At 35.9% G+C, this 11990-nt stretch overlaps 1 protein-coding gene across 1 annotated transcript; it reads right to left on the reverse strand.

Moving 5' to 3' along the window:
• Positions 1–1234: 1234 nt before the first annotated feature.
• On the reverse strand, positions 1235–11599 carry LOC100572461 (protein embryonic gonad-like). Its single transcript, XM_003248946.2, has 2 exons — positions 11110–11599; positions 1235–2779 (listed from the first exon to the last, which is right to left on the reverse strand). Exons 1-2 carry the CDS (start codon positions 11185–11187, stop codon positions 1592–1594), a joined length of 1266 nt encoding a protein of 421 aa, XP_003248994.1. The 5' UTR covers positions 11188–11599; the 3' UTR covers positions 1235–1591.
• Positions 11600–11990: the final 391 nt, after the last annotated feature.

Consider the following 11990-nt stretch of genomic DNA (forward strand, 5'->3'; position numbering starts at 1 on the left):
AGTCCACCCCAGAGTACGGACCTAACTTTACACAGGGCTGCAGCCTGCAGGGGGTGACAAATTGCAGGATTTAGATTTTTTTTTTTTAATTTAATGCAACCATGCAAGTTTGAACAATGAAATAATATGATGTGGCAATGGCTAAAATCTGCTACCAAGACTAAATTGCCTTCCCGCCCGAGACACACCTACTGTTTTTCGTCACGTCTCAGACACTCAACTCAATAAATGATTTTGATTTTTTTTCACGATAACTTATAAACAGGTTAAAATCACTAACTTAATTGTAACGGGACCTATTAAATTTTTAATATTTATAGACCTGCACACATGTTGTTATGTAGGTATATTATTCTTCGTTTATACAAATTGAAAAATAACTGTTCTCAGCCCCGAATTCTTGGGCGTATATACTTATTAATAAATAAATAAATAAATAAATAAATTACCCGTTAGTATTATCCATCTTGCATATTTCAATCTGATTTGGACAATGTAGCGGGACCGCTGCTTAGTGGGTATTTCCACTTAACACTTTCCACCGGTCGGAAAAAGAAAGATTTACTGGCCACCGAACGGAAAGAAGTCGACATTTTTTATCACTTCAACCACGGAAATTGAAAATCGAACTGCCGGTGCAGTATTGGGACAATAAATAGCAAAAATTGCGTGGAGAGTGCGGGAAATGGTTAATTTTAATCACTGGCGACGTTTTCCACTCAAGCCTCAGTCGAGGCTCCCAAGACTGTAGAAGCGTGGAAGTAACCCACCTACCTACTAGCTAGTATCCAGCACAGTGACGTACACCACAGATATGTTTAACGGGAGAGGTTGTTAAAAAATTATATGTTTAATGTTTATATATCAAAATGTTTTTTAAATTTTATCATATTTTTATACATTTATACACATTATGTGTGGTAAAAATATAATTGTGGAGGGGGGAAGTACGCCACTGCAGATCCAGCATATTGTATAATTCATTCTGGTTTGGAAGACATCAATACCAGCACTGCATAGTGGAGATTTTCACTTATCCACCTCGCACTGGTCACGAAAAAAAGCTCACTGTCCGCTGAACGGAAAGAAATCATTTTCGTTCACTTCTAACGCTGACTATCAAACTTCCTGTGCAAGTCGAAAAAATAAATATTTTCGCGATCTCTGGCACAGGGTTATAGGTATAGGATTCGGGAATAGATATTTTGTAAAATCGAAAAAAAAACCAACAAACTTCGTGTCAAATTATTAGCCTATATGCACATTATATAATACATCACTCGTTGTTTATTACAATAATTCGTTTGTGAACTGTATACAGCGAATCGATCACGCCATGTATAACACACTATATGATATATACAATATATATATATAAATATAATAATAATAATATAATGATAATGATTATATTTTAACATACCCGCGGCGCGATTTTTTCCGACGAAATTTTTAAGTCATTATTATATAGAGACGCTTCGTAGGAGATGGTCTGAGAGAGAGAGTGAGGGAAAACAGGACGGAAAAATCACCGAAAAACTTATCACGTTATATAATAATGATAATAATAATATCAGAGATGAAATTCCGTCTACGACCGGTTGCACGTCAAGTCCAGAGGAGCGTTTTTCTCCGGCCGGCCGCCGTCGGCCGATCCGTTCGAGTCGGACACCGCCGCCGAGTCACTTCCGGCCAAGCTGTCGTCGTCATCGTCGTCGTGGTCGTCGTCCGAACAGGACGTCCGATCAGCGGCGGCAAAGTCTACCCGCGGATGCCGTCTCCGCCTGCGCGGCCGCCGGCGTCTGCGCCGCGACCGGTCCTCCGGGCTGTGGCCGGGTGAACGGCCGCCGACGTACGGTAGGAGTGACGGGGAACCGAGTGACGGTGGCCGGGACGGCGAGGACGCGGCCGCGGTCACCGACAGGTCCATCGGAGATTCTTGGACCGGCGGTGGGTCGCGGTGGACGGCGACGCGCTTCGAAGACGGCGGCCCGTCATCGTCGTCTTCCTCGTCGCGGTCACCCGCACAGCTGTCGTCGTCCGCGGTCAACGACCGGTACGACGGACTTCGCGATGACCGGTGACCACGTGATGGCGGCGGCGGCGGCGTCGGCGGCTGCTGCTGAAGTTGCTGCTGATGTTGCTGTTGCTGCTGCTGCTGCTGCAGGGCCAGGAAGAACGGCGCGGGTGGCGGGAACGGGAACGCCGAAAAGAACGGCGAGGGCCACCGCAGCAATTCCGGTCGGACGGCCTGCACGACGGCCGCGGCCGCGGCGGCAGCGGACGCGGACAATCGGCCGCCGGTGCCGTCTTTGTTCAGGTCACCGGCCACGGAGTTGTTGTTGTCCGCGTCCAGGCGCAGGTGGTGTTTGACGTCCGCCCAAAGCGGCGGCGTCCGTCCGTGTTCCAGCGACAGTCTGCAACCCGCCGCCGACTGTTGCTGAAAGTGCTGCAGGCCCGCAGACTGACGGTGATGCGCGAGTGGTTGCTGCTGCTGGTGGTGCGGGAGTTGCTGGTGGTGGTTGCTGTTGTTGTTGTTGTTGTTGTTGTTGTGCTGGTGATGGTGCTGCTGCTGCTGTTCCTGGAGCAAGCAATGGATCTTGAACCAGTTGGACCGCCGGCCGTACCGGGACCCGCTCTTGGACATGCCCACCACCAGACACTTGCGCAGCCGGCACGCCTTGCACGACGTCCTGTTCTTCTTGTTGATCACGCATTCGCCGTTGTTCTTGCATTCCGATATCGAGCTCAGGTTGTTGTAGGTCCGACCGAAAAACGACTGAAACAGTAAACGTTTTCGCTTGTAATAATATCTATATAACATTAACTATAATATATAAAAATAGTTGTTGGCATGTCTGTAGTGAAAGCCAAAAAAAAATTTGAAAAAAATATAAATATTCAGACGAAGAACAACGATTTCAGTTATTTTGCTGAAATTAAAAAAAAATATTCATAGGGATTTGAAACTGTCGCACAAGTATATTATTATTATACTTTATATTAAACACATATATTATTACATTTTCAAAACGTTTAAATTAATTTTATACTATTGCCTATTAATATTATGAACCTATCCGTACCGTTCTAACGTTAAGTCGGTATCGACTCAAAAGTTAAAACCAAACAATAATATATTCCCTTTTTTTTATCTTCGTCTTTTTACAGGCCTTTCAGGCCCATTGCTGCAACGACACACTACCTCCGTACTTCCTTATCTTTTGTATAGTTTCTTCTGCATTCTTTTCTCCCAATAATCTCAGATCTTTCTTTATTCCGTCTGCCAATCTTGGTCTAGGACGCCCTCTAGGTCTCTTTGTGTTTATAGTTTCCACACTGTTATTTATCCAACATTAGTCCTTATAATCTCATAGTCCAGCACAACATATTCACGCACTATTCGGGGTTTTCTAGATTTTTTATAATATACATTTTCCAAATGTTCATTGTTAATAATAAATAATAATATATACCTAATATGATATTATAAAATATTATAATAAATAAGTATAAACAATAAAGTTTTCCGCAAAAATTAATTCAACCTACTGTATGTCTTTATTACTATTATAAATCACTTTAATTATAGTAATACAAATAATATATCTTATAATATTATAATTATTCTAATATAGGCCGACCAAACCGACTTCGCGCGTATTATCGTGGTTGACAAAATTAATCACAATATCTTGCACTTGTAAGTGCACTCGAACAGGTGGTTTTATAAAATACTATTTCGAGCTAATGAAACTATAATTAATATTATACACATAAACACTCGGTTTTTCTGACATTTTTTTTTCGAATAAATAACGACACTTAACCAAACGCAATTATTATTTTTATTACCTATGTTGCGTGAACACATTTGCATTATTATTATCGGACGAATTCGCTAAATCTATTGCAATATATCTCGCGCGTCCAAAGCTAGTGATTTATGTGTGGCTATATAATATTAATATAACGCATAATGTTGTATTATGGTATATACCACTGAATGGTGCGGTATATAATAATATATAGTACACTTGTATAATATACCTATAACATAATACATTGTCAGCACTCAGCGCGCTTATAACTTTTAAATCGTATTATATAAGACATGATCGGTCTCGATGACCACGATGACTATCTGATGGCGATGATGATGACGATTGGTTCGTTCCCACCGACAGCGATGGAAACCTTCTTATATACACGTGCATTGTGCATGCCCAGTTATTGCACGTTTAACGTCGCAGTCTATCTCGAAATGACATAAATTATAAATCCTTTTCCGCCGACGACGACGTCATCATGGGAAACTTTTATCATTTTTATAGAGAAACGAAGACGACGACCGGACCGAACGATCATTAATCATGTTACCTATAATTTTCAACGTCCCGCGCGATCTTTGCGAAGGTCTGCCCCGTACCTACCTACATTGTGTATTATGCCAGCCGATCAGCGTCGACCGTGACAAATTCAATGCCCGTGGATTTAATGGCCCTTCTTAAACTCCGTTAAGTGATAAATGCACAGCAGATTTTTTACACGGTTGTTTTTTTAGGTTGTTACCAAACACAAATATTACAAGTCTAAAATGATGTCCCATTGTGATAAGTTATTACTAATAATTATACTATTTTCTGTAACCAACGGGGCAACGATATAATATCAAATACATACAAATCTCGTGTCACAATATGGAAAATATATGTTGCCAAACTCCTCCGAAACGACTTAATCGATTTTCATGAAATTTCGTGTGTATATTCAGTAGGTCTGAGAGAGTGAAGTAAACTATTTTTCATTCCCTAGGTCCAACTCAGGGAGGTGTTCAAACGAGGAGTTTGAGACTAACGGTGAAAATTTTTGTTTATAAATGGTTGCTATAGGTTTTAAAGCTATAATAATAATTATTAGTATTGGTTGGGATTGGTTAATCGTTGGTTAAATTATTATTATTATTAATTTAGTATTAATATTTTATTTTTTATATTGGTTAATCAAGCATGCATCAAATCGGATTATCGCATATTGCCTATACCAATATATTGTACTTATAGCCACTCATCGGCGGTGTCTACTTGATATACCGTTGCAAATTGTCCTACCAAGGTGTCTGAATTGCACTTACTGTTGCGAGTTACATCCAAAAGGATTTGAACAATCACAATTTTTTAAAGGATTGTCATTTTTTAGGGTAACGAAGTGCACGGGTGCAAACGACGTACATCAGCTAGTTAATGTGTTAGTAAAGTTAATGGGAATTTAAAAAAAAATGTAGTCTTTCGTGAGCCAACAAATCCCTATGTGAGCCAATCATCAAAATGCAAAATTTAAAAATGTTCAATCTTCGGATATATTATAAGGATTACCTACATACCATATTTCAGAATCGCACGAATCCGATAGACTTGACTGTGAATCGTTCACACACACACACACACACACACATTGCAACAGTTTGGTATTGACGTATGAACGTTTTATATGATCACGGGGAAATAATCGTAGTATGGTACTCGATATTTTCCACGTCAGGGAAAAATATATGAATCATAAAATATGTTTTTAGGTTTTTAAATTAATTTGAAAAATATCGAGTTGCGTCGTTAATTTTTACCTATTACAAATAATCAAAACATAAAGTAAAATCAAACATAATTTAAATTGTATTCAATTATTTGTATCTCTAAACGCTTTCTGGTATCTAGCATCAGTATTCATAATTTCTGAAACATATCTACTTTTAAGCAAATAATAACAAGCTATAATATTACTTACTTTATTTTATTTGTAATTAAATCGTATAAATTTGGTATAAATTCTCAATAAGTATAATAAGTATAACCATGGCAACCAAAACCTTACGAAAAATCTGTTAGAGACAAACTCTTGTATCCAGCCCATATTGACATATTATTCATATGTTATAGGACGAAACTACGCCGTAAATATTTTGAAACATTTCATCAGACCGTTTAGTATTCTGTTTGGCCAAAAATCGCCCATTTGTAGACCACTGCGTACAATTTAAATACATGTAATATTGCACCGACACCGATTTAAAAGTCAATCGCTTACTGAAAAATAAAATATTTAGTTATCTGTTCACTGTTCAGGCGCAAAATAATTGCAGGAGACGTGTCGCGCGCATATTATTATAATGGAATTCGATGGAAGCACTTTGGCTGCAGTGTTGTACCGCTGCGTCCGGCGATATGACTTTGAAATATTCCAAGGACATTATAATAATACATAGGTGTACGTATAACTCGTACGATTATTGTTCTTCTAAATTAACCGTTGGGTAGACGGGGGAGGGCGTTTGAAATGTAAATTATATAACCGCGACCGGGCGCGACCACGGTGTGGCACGACAATCGTAATTTTTGAAGATGTGCGTTTAAATATAAATGCCTATTTCCCCGGTAATAATACCTAACTAAATATTACAGTAGTACATGAGTAGGTACTTACCTAAAATCGAACTAACACGCCGCCGGATCGATAAGTTTCTCATATTATTAGAAATCGATTAATGTAACCCGCATTTCAGGGGGATAGTTCAGTCGACTATAATATAATACGCCTACTAAAGCCAGCCTACTCTTACCAGTCGAATAATAATATTATTATGAAATACAATGATGCTAGTGGCGTATTTATGGGGGGACTATGGGGTCCGGACCCCCTCATTGGCCCCATAAATGCCTATCTCTAAACATTTAATATATATATACTCTGTAGCAGAGCCTCCCACTTAAATGTGTTTGGAATATTAGCTTGACCCCCTCCATGAAAAATTCTTTAATACGACACTGAACTACGACGCGTACCTATTCATGAGATACAAAGTGACAAACCAGATATAGTAAATGTATTTATTGAAATCTTCCCGCGGCTGTTAATGCAGTTGCCCTCGGCTAAACAACGTACCATGGTACGTACCATTCAGTTACCCTCAACCGAATTTATAAATTATTTTGATCTCACCTTAAAATAAGCACCAGCTGGTTCAAAGATGAGAATATTACCAACATGGGTAATAGGGTAAAGCACGAACATTTTTTTTTTTTACAAATTATATTACAAAATAGGTACTAAATACCTAATAGTAATTTATTATTAATATTATTACTATTATTATTATTATTATTATTATTATTATTATTATTATTATTATTATTATTTAATTTATATACGTAAAAATGTATGTATGTCTGTCTGTCCATAGACCATAGTTGATATACCTACTCAAAAACTACTGACGGTTAAACTGGGAGGGCAGTTATACATCTTTTATAGCTTATTTATTTTTAACCCGTATCGGTAGCTAAAAGGTAGCCCACACGTTTAGTTTTCAATTCACAAAAAAGAATACTGTTTATTTAAATGTTTGCTAGGTATCACTGTATCAGTACAACGCAATCACCGCGATATCTAAAGAAAATGTATAAATGGTTAAAAATATTTAATGATAAACCCCTCATGTCTGGTCCGTGGATAAAGCACTATTCGACGATTCGATGATAAAATATAATTTACTATTAATTATTATATAATATACAAAGTGTAACAGAAAGACAGGTTGAAAAAAAAAATTATGCTACTTAAACGTATAACAAAAATTGTTAAAATTACATATATGATTAGTAAATAATTTCATAAATATACTAAAATAAAAGAGTTATTAGATTCCAAAATCATTTAATCAAAAAAATATTGATATTTTAAAGAATTCTAAAAAATAAAGTACTTGACTTAGATAAATGATTTTATTATCAAAATTGTTCTTGTAATCAGATTCACAAATTGGCTCTTTTGAATTTATCGAAAAAAAATTTAAATCAAATTTAAAATGTTTTATTTTCGGTGTTAAAAAATAAAAATATTATTTTGTAATATTATATAAAGTGACCATAAATTATGTAATATAAAAAGAAAATGTATATATTGATCAGAACAAAAGTTATTCCAAAAGTCAGTTCTATCTGTTACACCCTGTATTTATGTGATTGTGGTGCAACGCGAGTGCGGTATACGAGGATATAATATATTATATAGGTACCTATCGGTTATCACTATAAATTTATAATATTGTAGTTGCGCAACTATCGCGAATAGATCGTGTAAAAGTGTCTTTTGATAATTCCTCGGACGCATCGAAGCAATATTATATTATTGCTCCTTCGGACTTCGGTCGAGAGAGACAGAGAGATATGGACAAAACCATAAATTAGACGTTGTCGAACGGGTGAGTCTCAGATTATTATTCTTATTATTATCTATATACGATCGTTAAACATTTCGCGCCGTGCCTCGTTCGTATTTGCGCACGTTATTAATTATTGTTCGCGGATTGTGCAATATTATTGTATTACCTACGCGTAATATAATAATTATATTATTATTAACGTCAAACATCGAATAGGCTCGTGACGTTCGATCGCTTCGCGAGGTCTATGTGTGTGCGTGTGATGAATGCGCTTTTTCCTCTTCTTCTTCGATTTCGAATTAAAAAAAAAAAGAAAACAACCGTGAAAGACGACGACGCATCGCCGTGTCGTTTATTTAATAGTTTGCCGTGACGGATATCATCATAATTTATAATATCTAACGTAACATTACAGGCAGGTCTTGCTAAGGTGCGCACTGCACACACGAGTACACGACAAACGCATTCGTCGACGGATATTATTATTATTAGTAGTATTATGCGTGCCATATGACGACGATGGGGTTCGTATTAGTTCTATAATAGTTCTATAATAATATTATAGTGTGTCGGAGCGTTGTATTTTGCAGCAGCCGGCCGGACGATTCGCGTTCGGTACGAAATTTTCTTTTTAATTAAACGGTCGGTACGCAATTTTTTTACGACTCGACGTTTTGTCATACGTGCCACACGAAGCCACAGCGGAGTTATAATAATAATATTATATGGGTATACCACGCGTGCGGTTATTATCTATTATATTTCTGTATGACATATTGCGTATGACCAATAGTTTTTCTGCAGCAGCGACCGCGGTGATGTTGCTGCGGGCCGTCGTGATTGATAATATTATTGCTACGTTTTATTTTATTTTTTTACGGCTCGAAGACTCGAACAAAAAATGGAGGGGGGACCTTAATCGTAAACGCCTGTGTATTATCTGAAAATAGAACAAGGACACAGAAGTTTTTCCTGTAATTTCAAGCACCAAAACTGGAGTCTGCAGAACCGAACAAATATTAAACGATAGAAAACTAAACCGGAACCGAAATCGAAATAAATTAAATATAACTATAAAGATTCCAAGCCCCGTTAAGAGCGATTTTAAAATTCGGATTTTTCTGTGCAATTTGAACTCATTGGTGATTTTTTAAGTAAAATATGGGTACAACCGGTATACCGAGTGATTCATCTTATTTAACTATTTAAGTCAGTCATTATTTGAAAAACTCATTTTTAAAAATATATTTTTTTACATAATTTCATGTCATTAAAAAAAAGTTTTGTATCATAATCATTTATTAAACTATAACTCTATGATAGCATGCATTTTTAATTCCTTATTCCAGAGCAAAGGATTTTTTAGTAGTTAGGTATGATCAAAAATCAAATTTTGGACGAGTAGTTTTTGAGTTAGAACTATTTAAAGTTTAGATGAACGGAGTTTTGGGCCAACATTTTGAGAGGTATCCGCGTACCACTTCATTTCGCTAATCAAAACTTTAGATACTTAATAACTCATAAACTTATCGACCTTAATTTGATTTTTATGTATCGATATACTTAGTAAATATTTAAAATACTTACCATGTGGTCTAGGTAGGTTAGGTGAGGTAGAAACTTGGTACTAACTAAGCTAAACAACATAGATTTTGAATTAATAAGATAATGTTAGGTTAGAACCTAGGCAACTAACCTAACTAAACCTAACTCTAAATTCAACTTTTATGTATCGAAATACTCCATCTTTATTTTCTGTTTTCAAAGATGAAATTAAAAAAATAAATAAATACATAAAAATTACAAGGTTAGAAATTATTTAAAAATATAATTTTTTAATAGCAATGTTGTTTTGTAACGACTTGAAACCATGTAGAAAAAATACTTTCAAAAGTATTATTACTTTTTGAGTAATGAGTGTCCAACAAATCATAGTGAGTATATTGTTTTAAATTAAATGAATCACCGATCACCCGATATAAATAGTTTAGGTCGTATGCAATCAAAAACTATAACGGCTTTGGATTGAAAACATCAGTCCGTGTGTCTATGTCGCACGTCGTATTATGTTATTTTATTATATATTATTATATCATTATAAGCCGACATATTGTACAGGTTAAGACTTAAACTTGGTGGCGGAGGGTTATACCTATATATTATAAAGTGTGGTCGCCGTCGTCGTCCGTGTGATTCGCTTGACTCACGCGAAACTGTGTATTTCCATCGGAAATTCGAATATAGGTAATTTAACGCAATAACGCCTTTAATAATAACGTGTAACCTATCTAATATCGCGCGTGTAATTACACGGTTTTGGTCATCGGGATATTGGATTTTTATTTCCATCCCGATTGATTCACGCACGATATTATATTAAATTATATTAATAATATCGCACCGAACGGCGACCGCGGTAACGCCGGTTATCCGTCGCTACAGCAACCTGTTGTACCCATGTACACTGTATATTATAAACGCAGGTAATATATTAATTAAACTTTGGCGAATGTATAAGTACTACAACAGTGCAGCTGTATGCCAGCCGAACAAAACGACCGATATACACGACGATCGTCCGAGTCGAATAATATCGAATAATATTGGTCGTGCAGGGTTACTTATAATATGTAATAATATCTTCACGTAAACATATTTTTTATAATAGCGCACGGTCGATGATTCATAATAATAATAATAATAATATTGTATTGGTATTATAATATCCATCTAATAATACGCATACATAATGACTACCCGACACAGCGGTCTTTTTATTACTTATTATATATTATTAATTATTATTAAATTAGTATATTAAAGAATATGTATAAATCATAATTATTATTGTTGATGGACGAAATACGATAATAATATAATAATAATGTTACCTTGCATCCTTCACACGTAAACGCTCCGAAATGAAAACCGGCGGCTGGTTCTCCGCACACACGACATAGCTGACTCATCTGCAAACAAAATGATAATATTTTTATGATAAATTCGATTGTAAAAAATATGTGAGTAGGTACATCCGACGACGATATTAAATTAAAATACACATTGTTATTATTGTGGCAGCAGCAGTAGTTAATTACATCACATTCTCGTACATACGATAAGACGTATGCTTATTAAAATATAATATAGATCTCGTGCACTTTGTTGCCCGTAAAAAATGGCAACTCTTAAAAAAAATATGATTGATCAACTCCTTTTGAGTGTAACTCGCTGCAGTAAGTGTAGGGCGAATTTAAGTTCTCACACGAGATAATATATTATAGCAGGTAAAAATCACACCCGGGTATGCACACGAAAAAAAATTACACAGAATACAAACTTTCTTCCCACTTTATTCAGACTTAGCACTGACAACGTAAATATAGTTGGTGTGCTTAAAATTTGTTTGTTTTTGTGTTGCATAAAAAAAGTACAATGCATTTTTTATTTGAATCTATTCCAAATATATGATAGAAATATTAATAACGTGTACCCGTGTATTTAAGTACACGTGAAATCGTAAGCCCTACTTGAAACCCACCGGCGCCGTGCCGTAGGTATACAATTTACACGGTTTTTTTAATTATTAATAATAACTAATTATTTATTAACTTTATTGGACTAAATTTATGCCTATGACAATCACAAAAAATATAGCTTTCTATTGGTGAAAGAATTTTTGAAATCGGTCCAGTGATTTTTGAGTTTATTCGTTACAAACAAACAAATCTTACCTCTTTATAATAATAGTTTAGATAATACCTATTGTATA

Source organism: Acyrthosiphon pisum, unplaced genomic scaffold (genome assembly GCF_005508785.2).
Source record: "Acyrthosiphon pisum isolate AL4f unplaced genomic scaffold, pea_aphid_22Mar2018_4r6ur Scaffold_17026;HRSCAF=17694, whole genome shotgun sequence".
NCBI classification, from domain to species: domain Eukaryota; kingdom Metazoa; phylum Arthropoda; class Insecta; order Hemiptera; family Aphididae; genus Acyrthosiphon; species Acyrthosiphon pisum.